Source organism: Scyliorhinus canicula, chromosome 16 (genome assembly GCF_902713615.1).
Source record: "Scyliorhinus canicula chromosome 16, sScyCan1.1, whole genome shotgun sequence".
NCBI classification, from domain to species: Eukaryota; Metazoa; Chordata; class Chondrichthyes; order Carcharhiniformes; family Scyliorhinidae; genus Scyliorhinus; species Scyliorhinus canicula.
This window is the reverse complement of record NC_052161.1, coordinates 29689180-29712448: the sequence shown is the minus strand read 5'-3', so window position 1 is coordinate 29712448 and position 23269 is coordinate 29689180. Positions and strand designations below refer to the sequence as shown.

At 44.6% G+C, this 23269-nt stretch overlaps 1 protein-coding gene across 3 annotated transcripts in view; it reads right to left on the bottom strand.

Moving 5' to 3' along the window:
* inpp5f (inositol polyphosphate-5-phosphatase F) overlaps window positions 1-23269 on the bottom strand; it is a 260938-nt gene that overhangs the window by 68343 nt on the left and 169326 nt on the right. For all 3 annotated transcript variants that reach the window (XM_038821339.1, XM_038821340.1, XM_038821338.1), the window contains one exon: window positions 7868-7996. In XM_038821339.1, coding sequence (XP_038677267.1) covers window positions 7868-7996 — 129 coding nt within the window. The remainder of the gene's footprint in view (window positions 1-7867; window positions 7997-23269) is intronic.

Below are 23269 nucleotides of genomic sequence, written 5' to 3'. Positions count from 1 at the left end.
ATGATCGTGTATTTGCCCGAGAGAAATAGATTGTTCTGTGATCTCCTCTTCTGCATGATGGAAAAATAAGGTTGCAGATATGCAATAGTAAATTAACTGGAGTAGTCTGCGTTATTTTTTGAAATCAAACAATTAAATCGCACCTACTTTGGCATTTTACAAATGCTGCTAATAAAAATGAAACCTGCGCAGCCATCGATATGGTTACATCTTGCATGTGGAAATGGAGCATCGAGTTCAACAACACCATCATACACAAGCTATAGTACAGCGAACAAGCGTGACCAGCCCAGCCTGCACGTGAAAGGCTCCAATGAAACCCCCTCTCTCTCTCTCTTCCCCCCCCCCCCCCCCCCCCCCCCCCACAAAAGCCGGGCGGCCCAGTGGGATCAAGATAACCCATTTATTTAACTTTAGGTTTTTCATCCGCTCCCATTAACAAGTGAATCAAGGATACAGATCCTTCAGAAATTGTAACGGGTGGCATACAGAATTTAGCGTATGGCCTAGATGAAACCTGGTACTCAAATGGCTGGCTCCTTCCCAAGGTTCGATTAATCTGTCAGACGTCAGTCTCCATTGAATAATTAGCATCCTTTCAAAACAGTACACGAGCGGTGTTGTGCAACCTAATTAGTGCATCCGTTCTCAACAGATTTTCCCTCAAAATATATTTGCATAAAATCACTCTGGCTTGGCACCACTGCCGATGATTCACATCCACTACTTAGCTTGTGATCTTCAGGTGGGAAAGCAGTCCAATTCCAGCAAGGTGCTGTTGGCTGCAGGGGAAGGGGCACTGTAGCTGACCACTTGATGTTGAGATTACTGTTGCCTGCTCTTTCTGATGACGCAACTGGTCTGTGACAATCTGGAGCCACAGTTCTTCAAATTTCTATGCTCCGCGTGGAGACTTTGGCACTAAGTACCTCAGTCATGTGCCAACAGCACCCCGCTATCGGAATCAACCTGGCATGCAGTGCGTCACACTTGCTATGAATCCACGCAGCATAGTTTTTGTGTGTCTACCGGCACGGTCAAGCTCCCCACACAGTTGATCTCTTGGTTGGCGACTATTATCCATTCTAACAACATGGCCTACCTATCATAGTCAATGTCATTTGAGCATTGCCATGACATACTTGAGAGTTTGAAAACCACAGCGCTTGTACACTGGGGACTCATCTGGTGAGGATAAGGTTATTTCCAGGTGAAGCAGGGGAGCTCTTCAGGGCTGAGATGTCTTCGAGATGACTTTGACATCCAAGCTTTTGGTCATCTGATCCAATGTCTCCTCATGTGGCTGTGTGTTATACTTTGTTTCATACTGCTGCTGGGAAGTCCCCTGGGATGTTCTACACAAAAGATGCTTTATAAATATAGATTGTAGTATCAGTCACACAATTAAGCTTATAATATTTCAAGCATACATTCCTGACTAGCTTTGCTTTAGAACTTGGATAAAGTGGTATCCAAGAGGGAAGTTTATTTAGTGGTTAGCCAAAGCACTGGAAGACTCACTTCCCTACCAGACCATCAGAAGTCCGCCATTTTAATTTCTCCAGAATCACTGCTGCATACGTCAATAGAAAATGATTTTTTTTTTGCATTACAGGTCAAAATAAGAAATCTATGCTCAGAATACCTTTATACACAGCGTCAATAACAACAGCGAAATTAAATATAAAAATCCTTCTGCTCGGTCTCTTAACTAGCCTTGAACCCATATCATAAGATGATACAGACTATGGGAATGAAATTCCTCACTTGCACTTCAGTCATTATTTTTGCTGCAGTCAGACTGCTAGTTTACATCAAATTATGGTAGTTCTGTGCTGTACTCCCTATTAATCAGTTCTGCACTTCCCAAAACTTATTCCATTTATCTATGAGCCAAGCAATAACATTGCTGGATGGGTTTCACTTGACTTCCAGATAAAAATGTTAAATGACTGCCCAACGTGACTTTTCTGAACTGTTTTTGCCTCTGAAGAGACCGACTTCAACTCTTGATGCTTCAAATTACTCCTGTTTCTTCAATTCCTCGTCAAGTGGGGCAAGCTTTTGAAACAGCACACTATTATCACAGATCCCATTTTACCCTCACCAGGTCACCACTTCCTCTGCCAGGAGTTTCCAATTGATTATTGATGACCTCAGTTGGAATCGAGGCCAATTTTAACTTCCCTAATCCACCCTGGTAAAAGCCAGCACAGACCCTGCAGCTGAACCTGGGACTTTCCTGATCTGCAACGTTCAACTATTTTGTAACTGGGAGGGTGTTTTTATCTTCAGGCAGAGAAAGGAGTGCAAAGCCCCTCTCTACAGGATTAAATGGCAAAGAAACGAGTGCTAGATGGAAGAAGCACTAATGGTGACAAGGTACAATGCCCCATCACAAATGATTTGGTAGTACCACGTCACCAAGTTCAGAATGATCCATTTACAAGACTGGGCATGCACAAGGTGGTGAATAAACTAACAAGAAGCAAAAACCAATGGGGCAGCACGGTAGCACAGTGGGTAGCACTGTTGCTTCACAGCCCCAGCATCCCAGGTTCAATTCCCGGCTTGGGTCACTGTCTGTGCAGAGTCTGCATGTTCTCCCAGTGTCCTGTATTCCTCCAACAAAAGACGTGCTTGTTAGGTGAATTGGACATTCTGAATTCTCCCCATGTACCCGAACAGACGCTAGAGTGTGGCGACTAGGGGCTTTTCACAATAACCTCATTGCAGTGTTAATGTAAGCCTACTTGTGACAATAAAGATTATTACTTGACCGTGGCCTGTTGCAAATGCATCAGTCCATTGAAATATTGGTAGGAAGGACCACTGCACAATCAACTGCTCAGATCAACGCCCTGCCATCCTGCCACAGTTGTGAACGGCAGTGGGCATTTAAACAAACAAAAGGAAGAAACTACACAAGGACTCCAACATCAGCTTACTATTTATTAACTACAGCTCCGCCTTCAACACCATAATCCCAGCCAAGCTCATATCAAAGCTCCAAAACCTAGGCCTTGGCTCCCCACTCTGCAACTGGATCCTCGATTTTCTGACCAACAAACCACAATCAATAAGAATGAACAACAACAACACAATAGTCCTCAATACCAGGGGCTTGTAAGGCTGCGTACTTAGCCCCCTACTCTACTCCCTGTACACACACGACTGCGTGACAAAATTTGGTTCGAACTCCATCTACAAGTTTGCTGACGATACGACCAGAGTGGGCCGGATCTCGAATAACGACGAGTCAGAATACAGGAGGGAGATAGAGAACCTAGTGGAGTGGTGCAGTGACAACAATCTCTCCCTCAATGCCAGCAAAATTAAAGAGTTGGTCATTGACTTCAGGAAGCAAAGTACTGTACACACCCCTGTCAGCATCAATGGGGCCAAGGTGGAGATGGTTTGCAGTTTTAAATTCCTAGGGGTCCACATCTCCAAAAATCTGTCCCGGTCCACCCACATTGACGCTACCACCAAGAAAGCACAACAGTGCCATACTTTCTCAGGAAACTAAGGAAATTCGGCATGTCCACATTAACCCTTACCAACTTTTACAGATGTACCATAGAAAGCATCCTATCGGGCTGCATCACAGCCTGGTATGGCAACTGCTCGGCCCAGGACCGCAAGAAATTTCAGAGAGTCGTGAACACCGCCCAGTCCATCACACAAACCTGCCTCCCATCCATTGATTCCATCTACACCTCCCGCTGCCTGGGGAAAGCGGGCAGCATAATCAAAGACCCCTCCCACCTGGCTTACTCACTCTTCCAACTTCTTCCATCGGGCAGGAAATACAGAAGTCTGAGAACACGCATAAACAGACTCAAAAACAGCTTCTTCCCCGCTGTTACCAGACTTCTAAATGACCCTCTTATGGACTGACCTCATTAACACTACACCCTGTATGCTTCATCCGATGCCGGTGCTTATGTAGTTACATTGTGTATACCTTGTGTTGCCCTATTATGTATTCTGTTTTATTTCCTTTTCTTCCCATGTACTTAATGATCTGTTGAGCTGCTCGCAGAAAAATACTTTTCACTGTACCTCGGTACATGTGACAATAAACAAATCCAATCCAACCCAATCCAGTGTGTACCACATACCACACAGTGGCAGCAGTGTACACCATACACAAGATACATTCAGAACCTGCTAAACTTGCGACCTCTATCACGTCAATGAACAAAGGTAGCAGGCACAGGGAAATAAGACCACCCGAGAGTTCACCTCCCAGGGTCACACATCCCGACAACGGAAATTCGCCACCGTGATTTCAGTCACTGGGTCAAAATCCTGAAATTCTTTCTTCAACAGCACTGTGGATTGCAGCAATTCATCACCTTCTCCAGGGCAATTAGGGATGGACAATAAATGACATTATCCTCCCAATAATCCTCACCAGTGATGCCCACATCCCACAAAAAAATTATGGTAATAGCCAAGAAGAATGGAAACAAAGCAATGTTATTATTGGATTAAGCAGCAGGTTAAGGATCAGTTTATGCAATGCAACAGGCAGAAAGCACCATCGTGGTGTGTCCATTTGTGCATTACTACCCAGGTTATAAATCTGTGACTATAAATTGCTAACATCACCGAAATAAATGAGAATACATTTCTTAGAAAGAGAGTCGATTAGGACAAAGTAAACTTTAAAATATCTGAAAACAGCACAGCATTCATAACGAAGCATTTAAGACTCTATGTCAAATACACTTGCAGAATTTAGAGTACAGTTATTCAGTAAACGAGGGACCACAACTTGTATTTACAAGTGCTTATTATCAGGTGCTAAAATGGTGCCACGTCCAAGGCTTTTATACCAGGCTAAATGTTACACACACCTGGAGCCTCTCTCCCATTGCAATCTCCACTCCCACCCCAATATTGCTACATCCAGATCTACCCCAATGTTTGTTATTGGCATACACAGACTCACACAGGTGAATAGTCAGATTTAGCAGTTCAAGTAGTAGGAATCAGCTCCAAGTTTCAAATTAACCTTTCATCCTTCATCAATACCCGTGCGTACCACATTGACAGCCTCGACCACTTACACCTTCCGTCAACCAGTGTGGGTCACGGGAGAGCAATGCAAAGTGTGCCAATAAATTGCACTGCCCGTTTATGATTGATAGGAAAAGAGAAACAAAGTGACGGTGGCGGTCTGCTCAGCCTGTCCGCAAGAATGCTGGTGTCACCACATTGCACCGTGACATTAGACAGAGGGAAGAGTTGAAACGTTGTGTGGCCAGACCACGAGACACCAGCACGACCTTCAAATTTGCCAACGGATGCAAAGACCAAACCGAGTGATGTGGCAGAAGCCAACAAAAACGCTGACTGCCAGCCTGAAAATTACATTGATGTAGTCCCTGACCACAGGGGTTCAAGAGCTGTGTGCCTCAGGAGCTAACAGTGTCTATCACCTTGGAGGTCAAATCACAATTTCAAACTGAAGCTGTAGGTTCAATGGGAAATATTTTCATTGCTCCCATTGGGGAGCAGTCAAGCGATTCGGAGCAGTTCATTCATCGCCAGAATCCATCTCCATAAATTTGCATCACAAAACTCTGCTGCCTGCCCAAGGCTCCTTTGCTGATACTAAGAATAGAATGCCACAGCTCTATTTTAAATCCTTAGCCAGCACATGTAATGATTCAGTCATTGTAGTTTACCCATGTCTGTGTAACTGTGCACTTCGGTGATTAAGAAAAAGAAAGACTTGCATTACTGAGAAACACCGGACATCTCAAAGCACTTTACAGCCACGTACAGAAGATTAGTCACTGATCTGCGTAGAAAAAAAAACAGCAGCCAATTCGAGCACAGCAAGCTCCCACAAAACAGGAATGTGATTATGATCAGATACCCACTTTTGCGGTATGGACTGAAGGATACTTATTGGTAAGGACACCAGGGGAAACTCCCCTGCTCTTCAAGATAGCTTCATGGAAACTTGTACACCCACCCAGACTGGCAGATGGGAGTCTCGGGTTTAACATTTCATCCAACAGTCCGTGTGGAGTTTGCACATTCTCCCAGTGTTTGCTTGGGTCCTCACCCCCACAACCCAAAAAGATGTATTGGGCAGGTGGATGGGCCACACTAAATTGCCCCTTAATTGGAATACAAGAATTGGGTACTTTAAATTTATTTTAAAAAACATTTCACCCAACTGCACTCCTTCACTACCTGTCAGCCTCGATTTTTGTGCTCCCAAGCCCTCGAGTGGAACTTAAACCAGAACTAAGCCGCAGTTGATAAACTTGTAACATACATGGAATTTCTCCCCGCCAACACCCCCCCCCCCCCCCCCATCAAGCGTCGTTTTCAATGAGCTCCTGTTTCCTCAAAACATGAATGCACTTTTCAGGCTTCATTTAAATATTTTACACAACATCGCACTCATATCCTTTTGTTTTAAAATAAGGTCCCATCCTTAAAGCAATCTTTCACAATGGTTGATTACTTGATTCAGGTGAAGGGAGGTTAAAACATTGCAGGGATTCTGTTAATTAATGCTCATCAACTAGCTTTACAGAAGGGTCTTTGCCATTTTTATAATCATGAACACCATGTGCTTCAGCAGAATGTAGTGTTCCCTGCAATAGTGAGAAATACTTGGCCAATTTACGGAGGTCAGTGGCCAGGAAGATAATTCACTCGCGCAGTCTCATTATTTAAAAGAGGCGCTGTCAAGGACTCAGGTGTGGATCCTTCTCCAGTTTTTGCCCTGCCCCTGCAGGGAGCCATCAATCTCTGCTCAGCTTTCCCCTCCGACAGCAGAGCCAAAATCAGCAATTCACATGACAAGTGGAAGCGCCAGTTACAGTCTAAAATAGAACTGCCAAGATTGATCCCAAATGCACTCCCGTGCTTGCAGCCTCAAATTAATTCCTGCAATAGTAGCTCCTGGCTCCACCGCTGCGTGGAATCAATCCTGCAATATTAATAAAAGGTTGAGCATTCCTCATCTGAAATGCTTGGGGCCAAGTGTCTATCAGACTTTGGAATTTTTCAGATTCTGGAATATAATGTGATGATGTGCATGTGCGGTGAGTTGGCAACTGCGCATTGCCCTGGAACTTTCCCAGAGCCTCATGGGATTTCCCACTCCACGACGCCACATCGGCGCTCAAAAGATAAGTGCGGATTTCGGAACTATCGACTTTCGGAATTTCAGATAAGGGATGCTCAACCTGTACAATGATTCACAAAATCTATTAAACACAAATTAAAACACTACCTTATTTCAAAACAGATACAATTTGAATCCAAATAAACTAGAGTCATAGATGTTTACAGCATGGAAACAGGCCCTTTGGCCCAGCTTGTCCATGCGGCACAACTAATTTCCTACTTTAAAAAAGTTTAAACTCAGCCATTAAATCAAAGTTGGGGACACAAACTGCAAAACAAAGATGTTCTGCCAGGAAGAAATGGCTGTCAACTTGTACCGTTTAATCATCTTTTTGCTTCATGAAAATGCCTGACTGACAAAGCAGGTTAATGCCAAGGATAAGTGACAGCCATTCCCGCCAAAATGTAACATTCTTCCCCAATGTAAACATTTAGAAAATTGGAGACACCAGTTTGAAAATTAGCTCTAAAACATATCGCTGTGCGGTTACCAGTTACTGCACATAAAGGCATTTTCTAACCATTGATTAATATTCAAACAAGGCCACAGTGATCCAATACATAATGCACGGTTTCCTAACCGAGATATCCTATCATTCATTGTGCGAGGGGCCCCAATAATTAATTTGAAAAAACAGCGCTGCGATGTGGCAGGTTGCCAGGCCAATTAATCGAAAGGCATCAATGAAACACAAACACTCACCTTCTTCTTGACTGGAGCAGCCACATTGCATTTCATCTGACTCAATGTCTTGAGCAAAAACTTGGAGTCATCTGGAGACTGGGTAATCTTCTCAGTCTTGTTGATACCAAAATGATGCTTCTTGCACAGCTAAAGAAAATTAAGAGTAAAAATCATCACCTTTGTCCGTTCTGACACTTTCCAAGGCTCTTGTGAATCAGTTTAATCTGAATGTCTTGTCAGAACACTACCACTTCTATCTGTCATGCTGAAGTGATTCAGTGCAGCCCTGTAAACGAATAACTGGCAAAGAGCATCCCCGTTTCTTCCATTCTGCTTCTAATACATCTAAAAGTGACAAGTTAATGCCAAAACCCAACAATCTAATCCAAAGCCGACCTCGAATGTTCAACCTCAAATCTCATAACAATTTATTCATCCTCAGCCAATTGAATCGCTCCGCAAATCTGCCTTTCACCATAAGGTCAGAAGTGGAAAATTTTGCGGATGACTGCACAATGTTCAGCACCATTTGCGACTCCTCAGATACTGAAACAGTCCATTTCCAAATGCAGCGAGACCTGGACAATATCTGGGCTAGAGCTGACTTGTGGTAAGTTACATTCGCACCACACAAGTGCCAGGCAATGACCTCTGCCTACAAGAAAGGATCTAACCATTGCCCCTTGACATTCAATAGCATTACCATCGCTGAATGCCCCATAATTGACATCCTGATGGTTACCATAGATCAGAAACTGAACTGGACTAGCTACATTAATACTGAGGCTACCTGGGCTACCAAAGGCTCGGAATCTTATGGCGAGTAATTCACCTTCTGACCCCCCAGAGCCTGTCCACCATCAACAAGGCACAAGTCAGGACTGTAAGGGAATACTCTCCCCTTGCCTAGATGATCACAGCTCCAACAACACTCAAGCTCAACATCATCCAGGACAAAGCAGCCCGCTTGACTGCTTCTCCTTCCACAAACATTCAAACCCTCCACCACCGACGAACAGTGGCAGCCTTGTGCACTATCTACAAGATGCACTGTAGTAACTCACCAATGTTCCTTCGACAACCCTTTCCAAACCCACAACGATTACTATCTAGAAGGACAAGAGCAGCAGATACCTGGGAACACCACCACTTGAAGGTTCCCCTCCAAGTCACTAACCATACTGACTTGGAAATATAATCGCCGTTCCTTCGCTGTCGTTGGGACAAAATCCTGGAATTCCCTCCCTAACAGCAGTGGGTGTACCTACACCTGAAGGACCCGAGCAGTCCTAGAAGGCAACTTACCACCACCTGCTGAAGGGCAACTAGGGATGGACAATAAATGCTGGCCTAACCAGCATTGCCCATAAATTAATAAAATATATATATCATAATGTGAACATGCATCCAATGGAAACCTTCATATGAATTATTCCCTCCCAAGCTATGAAAATGCTGAGGAATATTTGCAAATTCACTGCAATTCAGTTTGAATGAATAAATGAGAAGCAAATTGAATCTTCAGTTTCGACCACCCCCTCCCAGACTGTGCACAGGCCTAATTGCAATATCCAACGGGCAGCATTGGTACTTTTCATTTTGTTTATGAACAATTTCGGCAAGAAGCCTAAAATGATGAGAAATTCCAACTCCAGTCCAGGAGAGAGAAGTTGCAAGCTTTAAGCAAATGAAGTCGAACTGTTTATAGGTGGATGTAATAGTACAGAATCAGAAAGAGGTTAAATTGTATGACTGGAATATAGTCTAGGACTTTGGTTTTCAATCTTGCAGTCTTATTTGTGCAGGAGCTCACAAAATACATCATGGTAATGAACCAGAGGACTGGATGCTATAGCTGTGTCATGATACCTGGTAAGCACTGACCAACTACCTGGTCTGTAACCAATATACAAGCACAGGACTGTGGCTCCCATTCAGGATTTGGCGGGGGGGGGGGAAGCTCACAAAGCCTGCCATACCAAAATTCTCAAAACTATTCACGGTTGTTCAATCCTGTCAAATATCCATGCTTTTGTTTAGACCCCCCACAATGAACATATATGGAGTTGTGGAGGCAGCAAAGTGATTAAATATCTATTCAATCAGATTATTGATGGGATGTGAAACTACTTCACCGAACAGACTTTTAAAAATATTTTTTATTCTCCTCCTTTTTCACATTTTCTCCCGCATTTACACCCACCAACAACAAACAATAATCAACAACAAATATGTCAAACCCCATAATAACAACGATCCCATCCTCCCACCAAACATCAGCCCGCATGTTCACATAAACAAATGACAAAAAGAAATCGGGGATTACCCATAGTCATCCTTAATATAGCCATGATGTGGAGATGCCGGCGTTGGACTGGGGTGGGCACAGTAAGAAGTCTTACAACACCAGGTTAAAGTCCAACAGGTTTGTTTCAAACACGAGCTTTCGGAGCGCGGCTCCTTCCTCAGGAGCTCCTTCCTCCCTCCTGAGGAAGGAGCTGCGCTCCGAAAGCTCGTGTCTGAAACAAACCTGTTGGACTTTAACCTGGTGTTGTAAGACTTCTTACTATCCTTAATATACACAGCCCCCCTACCATAACCCTCCCACCCATCTTCCCCCACCCAACTAATGTTCGATGTTATCCAGTTCTTGAAAGTGCATAAAAATAGTGCCCATGACTTGTGGAACGAACCCCTCCAAGCTTCCCCTCAGTTCGAACTTAACCTTCTCAAGGGTCAAGTATCCCAACAGGTCCCCCCGCCACACCAGGGCACAGGGTGGAGAGGCTGCTCTCCATCCCAGCAGGATCCGCCTTCGGGCGATCAACGAGGCGAAGGCTATGATATCTGCCTCCGCACCAGTTTCAAACCCTGGCTGGTCCGACACCCCGAACATGGCCTCCTGGGGGACCCATAGTGCAAAGATAGCCAGAGCTTTAATTGTGCAATTAAGGCTATTAACAACAGCAGCACAGGACCCGTGATAAACATCTGCTGTGGTAGAAATGGAAAACATGTGCTGGTCCTATTTGGGTCACTGAAATGAATTCCACCTCCGCCGACCCCCATCTGCCCACCCAAGTGAAATGTCAAACCATTCTCATCAAGTAAACTGCGACGGTCCCTCATTCACCCAAATATCTCCATCAGAATAATTCTCCCCATTTCTAAAACATCTTTAAGATTGCCTTCGTCAAATAGCACGGTAGCACAGTGGTTAGCACGACTGCCTACCGGCACCGAGGAACCGGATTCGATCCTGGCCCCAGGTCACCGTCCATGTGGAGTTTGCACATTGTCCCCATGTCTGCGTGGGTTTCGTCCTCACAACCCAAAGGTGTGCAGGCTAGGTGGATTGGCCACGCCAAATTGCCCCTCAATTGGAAAAATTCAAAAAATAAATTTAAAAGATTTGAGGAGAAAAAGAAAACTTTTGCAAAAAAAAAACACTGAATTCGTCTGTAGTGCAGTTTTTGTTAGCCATGATTTGTATTTTAAAAATCACCCTTGGAATCTGGGGGCCATTGGCCAGGCCACCACTTGACTGGCCATTGCTAATTTTCCTGGCAATGGAATGGTTTGCAAGGTCACTGTAGAGAGCAATTAAGAGTCAGCTATGCTGTTATGGGACACAAACCACAGACAAGATGGAGTAAAGACGGCATATTGTTCCCCCAAGGACTTGGGAAGCAGTTATGTTTTTTCCGACAATTTGACAGCTTCACTGTCACTTTTATTACTTTAAATTTCAGATTTTCCTTTGAGTTGAATTCAAATTAACATGGCTGGATTTAAAATCTCCCCTGGGTATCAATCACAATTCTACCGTATCCTCTGGGAACTTGTGATAGGGCAGAGGGTGGAAAATGCATAGTCAATCCCTTCCATTCAGCTATTAAAAAAGTCCTCACATTGAAACCGAAATTAACCTCTACCAAAAGTGTTTCTCATTATAAAATTGATCAGTTGGCTTCTGGCCATTTCAAATTTTAAAAAATTGGTACCACCCCACCCTCAATACAAACAGCTCTAAAATGACTCCACTGTTAATAACATTGAACCTTGGTTCCTAACCTTATATTCATGTCGAAATGAGGTAATTGAACTAGTACATTTGTTAAGATACATAACACTCCCATGATGACTCATTAAGCAGACAACATGTTATATTTTATCGTGACTGTCAAGAGAAGTTGTCACTTGCCCGAGGAAGTGTTAAATAAAACAATGGGTGAAATGAGTTAAAATTATGTGGAAAATGGTTGTAGAATCTTTCTGAAGTCTTACATGTACAAGGCTATTTTTAGAGCATGTTTTGTGGCATTAAAAGGAAGCAATGTTCAATTATTTTTAAACACCTTAGACAGGGTGAGCAATTAGACGATCCTGAGTGGACTCGACAGTTGGCAGAGAATCATTTGGGTTTTGTTCCAATCGCTCATATCTCAACAGTTAAAGTTCCCAACACTCTTATTCATTAACCTAAGATTTATTCCCCAGTTTTCTTTACAAAGAATGCAAATAGACTGTGTGTTGGACTTCTGACCATATTTGACTAACAGACTATGGCATTGTTGGGGAACTTGCAGCTTCACAGTACTATACATTATAAAAGACGAATTAGATACATGGTGGTTTGCATATATTTTTTTAAACTCAAAAGCGTACAGGTGCCATTGTGAGGTCCCCTGTGAATTAATTTAGTCCAACATGTGTGAGCAAGCTTTTCAAGGTCATATTAGGCTACATTTCAGGATGTGTGGCAAAATCAAGCAAACTCAGTGAATTGGCAAAATTGTGGCAGATGGAATTCAAAGCAAGTGTAAGGTTATCCATTTTGGACCAAAAATAGGATATAGAGCAGAGTACTTTCTTAATGGGAATAAGTGATGTACAGTGGATGTACAAAGAGACTTTGAGGTTCAGGTGCATCGAACCTGAAAAAGCCAGAAACAAGTGCAGAAAATAATCAAAAAGGCCAAATGGAATGCTGGCTTTTATGTCTAGAGGATTGAAATATAAAGACACTGGGGATCTGCTGCAACTACACACAACCCTGGTTAGACCCCACTTGGAACACTGCCCAGAAATGCTCACACCCACACCTCAGGAAGGCTTATGTTGGGCTTGGAGGAAGTGCAACATAGGTTTACATGCATAATAGCTGGATTACAGGGGTTAAGTCATGAGGAGAGATTACTCAAATTAGAACAGTTTTCACCAGAATTTAGAGGAATTATGGGGTGATCTGATCAAAGCATTCAAGATATCAACAGGGAAAGACAGGGTAGATAAAAAGAAACTATTTCTACTGGTTGGAGATTCTAAAACTCGGGGGAAACAGTAAAACCTAGGGCCAGACCGTTCTGGAGAGATGTTAGGAAGAACTTCTTCACACAAAGGGTGGTAGAGGTTTGGAACTCTCTCCCGCAAACAGCAGTTGAAGCTAGATCAGTTGTTAATTTTAAATCTGGGGGGCAGCACAGTGGTAGCACTGCAGTCTCACGGCGCCGAGGTCCCAGGTTCTGGGTCACTGTCCGTGTGCAGTTTGCACATTCTCCCCGTGGGTTCGCAACCACAACCCAAAGATGTGCAAGGTAGGTGGATTGAACACGCTAAATTGCCCCATTGGATATGCAAAATTTTTTTAAAATTCAATCCGAGATAGATAGGATTTTGTTAATCAAAAATATTAAAGGGATATGGGCCGAAGGCAGGTATATGGAGTTAGGTGACAGATCAGACATGGTATCACTTAATGGCAGGGCAGGCGCGAGGGGCTGAATGGCCACCTCCTGTTCCTAGGTGAACCAGTTTCAGTTTGTTGAAGGAGTCATGTTTGCCAAATTTAGAGTTTTTCTTCAAATGAACAATTATAAGGGGACACAATGTGGTGTGTATGAATTTTCAGAAGATGTTGAAAGAAAGTGTCCCATTAGAGGCTTGCTGCACAAAAAAGTCAGGTACATGGTGCACAAGAGTTGTGCAACCTGGATGGAAAGCTTGCAGACAAAGGGTTAGGGTTAGTGTGTGCCTGCTTGGATTGGAGGGAAACTTGAAAGAGGTGTATGTAGTCCAGCAGTCAGTGCTGGTCCACTGAGAAGTAACTTTTAAAAAATTCCTTTCATGATGTGGAAGCATCAATGGCAAGACCAGCATTTGTTGCCCATCCCTAAATGCTGTTGAGATGTTGGTGAGTCAGCTTCTTCAATTGCTACAGTCTATCTGGTGCAGGTACATCCACAGCGCTATTAGGGAGAAAGTTGCAAGATTCTGACCCAGCGACACTGAAGGAAGGCAATATAGTTCCAAATAAAATGGTGTGTGGTTTAAGGAGAACTTGCAGGTAATTGCATTCCCACATGTCTGCTGACCTTATCTTTCAAGATGATAAGTGTCATGAGTTTGAAAAGGTGCTGAGCAAGTCGTTGCAGTGCACCACTACCAATGTGCGTCGGTGATGGAGAAAGTTAGGTAGTGGAAGAGGCCCTGATCAAACATACTGTTGCAGCCTGGATGGCCTTGAATTTCTTTAACGTTTTTAGAGCTGCACACACCCATGGACAGTATCCATCATACTCCTGGGCTGTACCTTGTAGATGGTGACCAGGATGGTGATGGTGGCCAATCAGATGGTGAGTTACCTGCCACAGAATTCCCAGCGTTTGACCTCTTGTAGCCACAGACCTTATATAGTCGTTCCAGTCACCAAAGATACATGTGGTTGGGGATCGAGTGATAGTAATGCCATTTCAATGTGATGGGGAATTGATTGGCTGGAGATGGTCATTGTCTACCACTTGTGTCCACTTGTGTGGCATGAGTATTACTTGCCACTTATCAGCCCAAACCTGAATTTGGTCCAGTTCTTGGTTCATGTCGACATGAACTGATTCAGTAATTATTCTGAAATTATTCACAACAAGTCACAAATTATTCTGAACGCTGTGCAATCATCAGCAAACGGTTGGAACTTGGAGAGACTGTTATTGATGAAGCAGCAGAAAACGTTTGGGCCTCAGAAACTCCTCCAGTGATGTTCCGGAGCCAAAACGATTGACGCCTGACACCCACAACCATCTTCTGTTGCATTAGTTAAGAGTCTCAACAAGTGGACTGATGGGATGGTAATTGGCCAGATACGCTTTGCCCTGCTTTCGTGAACAGGATAAACCTGGGGAATTTTCCACATCATCAGGTTAATGCTCGTGTTGCAGCTGGACTGAAACAGCTTGGTAAGCAAAGAGCACAGTGCTGGAATTTGCTACTGACCTCAAAAATAGGTGGTTTGACAAGCAGCAGAAATAAAAGACCGTTAGTGCAAACAACCTCATGGAACTGGAGGAGACAGAAGATCTTGCCGGGGAAAAGAATGAGGTAACACAATCCACAAGGGGAAAAACTAGAAATGAGCATCTAATCTCAATGTTAATGTATAACAGATCAACGGCACGGTACCGCAGTGGTTAGCATTGCTGTCTTACGAGGCGTGGACCCGGGTTCGATTCCGGTCCTGGGTCACTGTCCGTGTGGAGTTTGCACATTCTCCCGTGTCTACGTGGGTTTCACCCCACAATCCAAAGGTGTACAGGGTAGGTGGATTGGCCATGCTAAATTGCCCCTTAATTTGGAAAAAAGAAATTGTATACTTTAAATTTTTTTTAACGTATACAGACCTTGGGTGCAAAATTCTTTGAAGGTGCAATTTTTAAAAGCATGAAGAGAGTTTAGATTTAGTAAATTGTGTACAGGAGCAGAGATAGGAAATGGGTAGGCCACAAAGCAATCTTGTTTTGGGGCTTCATTATAGAAAGGACTTTAAATCCATCAAGGATGTCCAATATAGATGCAGAATATCAATGCAGGAAACAAATTTAGCCAGAGGGGGAGATGGAGAAAGGAATAAAATCAAATGGTCTGGTAATATACAGACTCAAGTAAATATGGATGGTACCTCAAGACAAAAACCATGAGAAAGGAAGGTTAAAATGCACCAATCGTGACATGCAGATTGAGTGTTAAACCAGAGAAACCAGATGAATCTTGTGCAGAAAGGCAAGTTGCAAGACCTCACAACAAAACTCTGGGTGGAAATGACACAAAAAAATGTATTGGGGTACATTTAGTGGGGTACAGAAAGGATAAGCGGCAAAGTGTCAATACTGGTCTGAAAATAAAGGGACCAGGGGGTGGCACGGTGGTTAGCACTGCTGCCTCACAACACCAAGGACCCGAGTTCGATCTCGGTCCCCTGTCCTTGTGGAGTTTGCACATTCTCCCCGTGTCTGCATGGGTTTCACCCCCACAACCGAAAAATGTGCAGGGTAGGTGAATTGGCCACACTAAATTGTCCCTTAATTGGAAAAAAGAATTGGGTACTCAATTTATTAAAAGAAATAAAAGGACCATATGCTGTCAGGATGATTATTGTGGACAACAACGTGGCGGGGATCGCGCCTATATCAAATTGAAGATTGGTGAGCTGGAACTCAAGATAAAGGCTCAGTACATTGCCATAATAAGGAAGGAAATAGACCAAATTAGGTCTGGAAATATTGAACGTCGAATAAGACAGGTGAGGTTTTTTTTAAAAATGGAATGACAGACTGGGATAAAAGCCAGCTGAAACACTGCCCGTGTGAGAACCGATGTTGGGGTGCCAGCAAATGGTGACACCAAAGAGAAAGCCAGAAGCAGCACCCCTGCAAAAGCTTTTGGCAGGTATATCGACAGTTCTCTCTCTGAAGTAAGCCAAGTTAGCAAAGACCACAGTTGAAACCACAAGAGAGGCTTCTTCGCCAAGCTGCAGAACACCAGAAATCTGAACTGACTACTCGCCCAATGAAGTCAGTGCTACCGGAATCTTGAATCGCAACAGCTGTGGAACCCAATCATCTACTCCTCATGAGTCAAGGACTACCGCGTGCCCCTTTTTAAAAACTTACTTAGGACTCAAATCTCAGTTCTAATATGTACGAACGCATGAGAGTTATCATGTTTTGCCTTTAGTAGCCAATAAACGGACTATCATTAACACAAGAAAGCCTGGTTAAATTGGCTCCTTTATTTTTTTTCAAAATTTAAACGACCCAATTTTTTTTTTTAACCAATTAAGGGGCAATTTTAGTATGGCCAATCTACCTACCCTTGCAAATTTTTGGGTTGTGGGGGTGAGACCCACACAGACTCAGGGAGAATTGCAACCTCCACACGGACAGTGACTGACCCGGGGCCGGGATCGAACCCGGGCCCTTGGCTCCGTGAAATTGGTTCCTTTTAAAACAAATATTGGGACTGGGAAACAAAATCTGCGAAGGGAGGGATCCTTTTTAGATTAATCTTGTTGTGACCAACAAAGGTGGTTGAATAAAGAAAAGCAGCCCGTTGATCCCCCCTCACCCAGGCGTGACAATTTTGGAGTTACCTCAACTGGGCAGTAAATTGAGGGATTCCGCCAGGTTAACAAATTTAGGAAAACCTCACCCAGTGAGATTTAAATTATTAATTTACTGCGTTTGTACAAGAGATGTAAAGGGAGCGTAATTTTCGCAGTGTATACAAGACTCCTTCCTGAAGCAGTATGTTAAGAGGCCTATGCAAGGACTGAGGTGTGCGGCTACCTGCTTTGCATCAGCCTTCAAATCAAGGTGGGTATCAGAGCGCAGCACAGTGGCACACTGGGTTAGCCCTGTTGCCTCAGGGCGCCAAGGTCCAGGTTCGATCCTGGCTCTGGGTCACTGTCCGTGTGGAGTTTGCACATTCTCCCCGTGTTTGCGTGGGTTTCACCCCCACAACCCAAAAGATGCGCAGGCTAGGTGGATTGGCCACGCTAAATTGCCCCTTAATTGGAAATAAAAATGAATTGGGCACTCTAAAATCTTTAAAAAGAAAAAAAAAGATGGGTATCAAGGGGGCAGCAGCAAACCGTGAAGTGGGCAAAAGTGCAATGTGTGATACAGCTCAAGTTATCTTAAAGGATGATAAAGCTCCAGAGCCCGAGGGGAATCTCTCCTCCGAAGTTGCAGTGTCCCCAGAAAAGGCTCAATTCACTTCCCAATTAAAGTTGAAATTCCCACACCTATCAAAAAAGAGAAAAATAGCCATCACAAATTTAGAAAGAGATGACTGGATTTGGCAAACATTTGAAGGAGATGGAGGAAATGCAGTGGATGTGGTTTTGAGAAAAGCCTTCGACAGGGGCCACAGAAGATTACTAGAGAACATCAAGGGATGTGGAATTAGGGGAATCTTAGGAAACTAGATTAAAAATTGATTAGAAGGAAGGAGAGCAAGAGTCAAGGCCAAAAATTCCAGAGTGTTTTTCGTATTCTTTTAAGGGATGAAAGCATCACTGGCAAAGTCAACATGCGTTGTTAATGCCTATTTGGCCTTAAGAGGGCAGTGGTGAGCTACCTTCTTGAATTGTTGCAGGTATACCTACAGTGCAAGGAAGAATGGGGTCCACAGTGTTTTGACCCCGTGACAGTGAAGTGGTGCCCATATGGTCACTGTTCTGGATCTGTTTCTATTTACTCTGTGCAACAACGATTTAGATACACAAGTCAAAAGGGTTGCCATCAAAGTTTACAGATATAAAAAATAAGGGTACAAGTAATTCTTTAAAAGACCTAAGGAAACTGCAAAGGAATGGGAATTGGTGGACAAATGGCAGGTTGAATTACATAATCAAGGGACTGGTTTAGCACAGTGGGCTAAACAGCTGCCTTGTTTTGACGAACGAGGGGGCAGCACGGTAGCATAAATGCTTCACAGCTCCAGGGTCCCGGGTTCGATTCCCGGCTGGGTCACTGTCCGTGAGGAGTCTGCACGTCCTCCCCGTGTGTGCGTGGGTTTCCTCCGGGTGCTCCGGTTTCCTCCCACAGTCCAAAGATGTGCGGGTTAGGTGGATTGGCCATGCTAAATTGCCCATAGTGTCCTAAAAAGTAAGGTTAAGGGGGGGGGGGGTTGTTGGGTTATGGGTATAGGGTGGATACGTGGGTTTGAGTAGGGTGATCATTGCTCGGCACAACATCGAGGGCCGAAGGGCCTGTTCTGTGCTGTACTGTTCTATGTTCTATGTTTTAAGGCCAGCAGCGGGGTTTCAATTCCCGTACTGGCCTCCTCGAACAGGCGAGGGAATGTGGCGACTAGGGGCTTTTCACAGGAACTCCCTCGAAGCCTACTTGTGCCAATAAACGATTCTTATTATTAAATCATCATCAACACAAGGTGATCCATTTTGGTTAAAAACAGCAGGAATTATGCTGTAAGCAGAACTCAACTCGATACTATGCAAGAGCGAACAGGGGGACTTGTGGGCACTGGATTAAAGGCTCTTTGATCTAGTTTAAAAGATGCAAATAGAATTGTAAGTTTTACCACAATAATTAATCAGCCCTCAGTCAGAGTACAGGGTGCAGTCCTGGGCTCTACATTATGGAAGTGATATCTATACCTAAGGGCACACCCCAGATTCAATATGATACTGCCCATGAGGAACTGCAAGTACAAAATGTGAATAATTGAGTTTTTTCTTTAATCCTCCTGAAGAATTACAGGCCAATGTTTTGTTAAATTGTGGAAAGATGGGACAGAATAGATTGAAGCAACATTGATGCCCATTGACACAATATTGAACAGATTTCAACTGAGGACAAGAGAAACGTCCTTAGGTAGAGTTACATGGATGTAGAATTCACTTTGAGGGTCAGTGACTCATGCAGAATCCATGCTAAGATTCAAGATTTGATTGGTTAGATAGATGAAGGAAGAGGAATATTGGAAGAGGAAGGGTAAACACAATTGCTCGTCTAGAGAATAACGATTGCCAGAGGTTGGGCCAAATGGTCTGTTCTATGCCTATGCATTCCTTTGAAACTAGGGTTAATGATGCATCAGATAATGAGGCTACATTCACTGGAGCATAGTGGAATTCATTTTTTTTTAATTGGGAAAGGCTTCACGAAGATAAATGGGAAAAAACAGCCTCCAGCTAAAAAGTGCCCAAGAATCCAGTTAAGATTTGCAAAGAGAGGAGATAAGTGGCTAGAGGATAAATGCACGCACACAGCATTACCGAAACCTCCGAATGCTTTTCCACAAAAGGCATCGAGGCAGCTAGTGCACCTTTGCAGGAAAAAGTAGACCGACACTCGAGGCAATGAAACGACAACATGAAGAGAGTACGGCGAGATTAATTTGGCAGCTCCAAGCTTGATGTGCTCATTGATGTTCCTCTGTTAACTTCTGTGGCACCCCAGCAGCTTTCCTTGGCCCTTACACTTTAAACCTGCAAGAGGCAAATGTATCATTTACTTCCCCACGTGTACTCAGGAGTCAATGTGCTATTGAGATACCGAGGCGACATTCTCTTCTTTCAGCTGTGCCATTCTACATCCAGTGTATGAAGAAACATCACAATTCTCCCCATTCAGGGCAAGTGAAATCTGTGTACACAGGCTGGGGAACGATTAGTTCCAAGAGGACATGATTAGTTGTTGTATGATTAATGGTGAACAATTTTAGCATCTGGTATTTTGTAGGGGATTGCCCACAATGATATTTGCCATCCTACAATGGATCGGCGAGGGTGCTTCTGACAGACCAGAGGCTGACACTGAACTGGGCTTTTCCGCCACAATTTGTAGACGAGAATTGAAGTTGTGACAAAGGTTACGTTCCTACCCAAAGGGGTAAACAGGAACCATTTGTGTCCTGTAGTATTTTGCCAGCACTTTTTGTCTCCCACACGAGGGCTTGCAACTGTACATTGAAGGAAAAGTGCAAATTGCTAATCAATAGTGTCACAATAACCCTAATTACTATCTCCATTTCCAGTCCACCAACAAAACAAAACCACCTCAGCTCTCAATCCACTTTCAAGTACAGTTAGCACTCAGAAATGCTTGCTGTACAGAGATATCTGGACACTACTTTGAGAGTGAGCAATCTTTTGACTGCTTTAAAAACAAAACTGACCTCACTCCTGGCAGAACCATGCAGAAACTCTGGCCGTATTTCTTCAGAAGCTACTTCTCATCTTGTTTCAGCTCACCTTGCAATCACAATTTTGAACTGCTTGGAAAGAAACTACTAATCTGTCTACAGACACATCTTTTTAACTGAACTGCAGTGAGAGCAGACGCTTGACTTGTGCTTACATCTCAATCTAAAATCCAACTAACACTGTTTTTCTGCAAAATGTTGGCACCTTCTCCCCTCCAATTACATCTTACAAACTGAAATTTTTTTTTTATAAATGTTTTTTATTCAGTTTTCATGTTTTATATTGAACAAATCACAAATTGTTAGAGAGAGAGAAGAGAAAAAAAAAATAAACAAATTTTTTAAAAATAAAAAAAAAGAACACGCAAAAATTACAATATATATTTACAGGTAAGCATCTTCGTAATACTAACTGTGGCCTCCCCCCTTTAGCCGGCATACATATTTTACATTCTCTCCCCCCCCCCCCCCCCCCCCCCCCCCGGATTCCCATCCATTTTCCCCTGATTCTTGGCCACCCGACTATTCTTCCTCTTGTACGTTGGCCCCAAATAGGTCCCGGAACAGTTGAATGAATGGCTCCCACGTTCTGTGGAAGCCGTCGTCCGACCCTCGGATGGCGAATTTGATTTTCTCCATTTGGAGAGATTCCGAGAGGTCGGACAGCCAGTCTGCTGCTCTGGGCGGTGCTGCTGACCGCCAGCCAAACAGGATTCTACGGCGGGCGATCAGGGAGGCAAAGGCAAGGGCGTCCGCCCTCCTCCCCAGGAATAGATCTGGCTGGTCTGAAACCCCGAAGACCGCCACTATCGGGCATGGCTCCACCCTCACCCCCACCACTTTGGACATAGCCTCGAAGAAGGCTGTCCAGTACTCCACCAGTCTGGGGCAAGACCAGAACATGTGGGCGTGGTTGGCCGGGCCTCTTTGGCACCGTTCGCATCTGTCCTCCACCTCCGGGAAGAACCTGCTCATACGGTTTCTTGTTAAGTGGGCTCTATGTACCACTTTTAGTTGCGTCAGGCTGAGCCTTGCGCACGTGGAGGTGGAGTTGACCCTATGTAGTGCTTCGCTCCAGAGTCCCCACCCTATCTCCATCCCCAGGTCGTCCTCCCATTTCCTTCTTGTTGCGTCCAGTACGGTGTCGTCCCTTTCTACCAGTCGGTCATACAAGTCGCTACAGTTCCCTTTCTCTAGGGTACTTGCGTCCATTAGGTCTTCCAGTAGTGTCTGTCGTGGCGGTTGTGGGTACGTCCTTGTCTCCTTTCGTAGGAAGTTTTTGAGCTGGAGGTACCGCAGCTCGTTCCCCCCAGCTAGCCGAAATTTCTCTGTCAGTTCGTCCAGTGTTGCGATCCTGTCGTCCGTGTATAGGTCCCTGATTGTCAGTGTCCCCCCGTCCTGTCTCCACCTTTTGAAGATGGCGTCAGTCAGTGCTGGTGTGAACCTATGGTTGTTGCAGATGGGAGCCTTGTCCGACATTTTGGTCAGGCCAAATTGCTGCCGCAGTTGGTTCCAGGATTGGAGGGTGGCTGTCACCACTGGGCTGCTGGAGTGTTTTTTGGGTGGGGATGGGAGTGCTGCCGTGGCGAGGGCCCGGAGGGAGGTCCCCATGCAGGAGGCCTCCTCCGTATGCACCCACTCGGCCTCTGGCTCCTGGATCCATCCCCTTACTCGCTCGGCTGTTGCCGCCCAGCGGTAGAATTGTAGATTCGGGAGGGCTAGCCCCCCCCCGGATTTTGTTTTTTGTACGACCTTCTTTGGGATCCTAGCATTTCCCCCCCCCCCCCCATACAAACACCATGATAAGTTTGTCCAGCACTTTGAAGGCGGCCTTGGGGATGTAGATCGGAATGGATCTAAACAGGAAGAGGAACCTGGGCAGTACGTTCATTTTGATCGTCTGGACTCTCCCCGCGAGGGAGAGCGGGAGTGTGTTCCATCTTTGCAGGTCCTTTTTAACTTCCTCCGTCAGGCTGGTGAGGTTCCATTTGTGGATCCCTTTCCAGTCATGGGCTATTTGGATCCCCAGGTAGCGGAATTTATGTCGGGCTTGTTTGAACGGCAGCCCCTCTAGAGGAGCAGATCATCTGCATAGAGTGAGACTCTGTGCGCTCTGCCTCCCCTTCGGATCCCCCTCCAATTTTTTGCTGCCCCGAGCGCGATTGCTAGCGGTTCGATTGCTAGTGCGAACAGCAGCAGGGACAGTGGGCATCCTTGTCTGGTGCCCCTGTGCAGCTGGAAGTATTGGGAGTTGGTATTGTTGGTCCGTACGCTCGCCATGGGAGCGTTGTATAGGAGCTTTACCCAAGCGGTGAACCCTGTTCCAAGCCCGAACCGCTCCAGTACCTCTACGAGGTATTTCACAAACTGAAATTTAATGAACTTCACAGGGATTCCCCTTAATCCAAACACAAT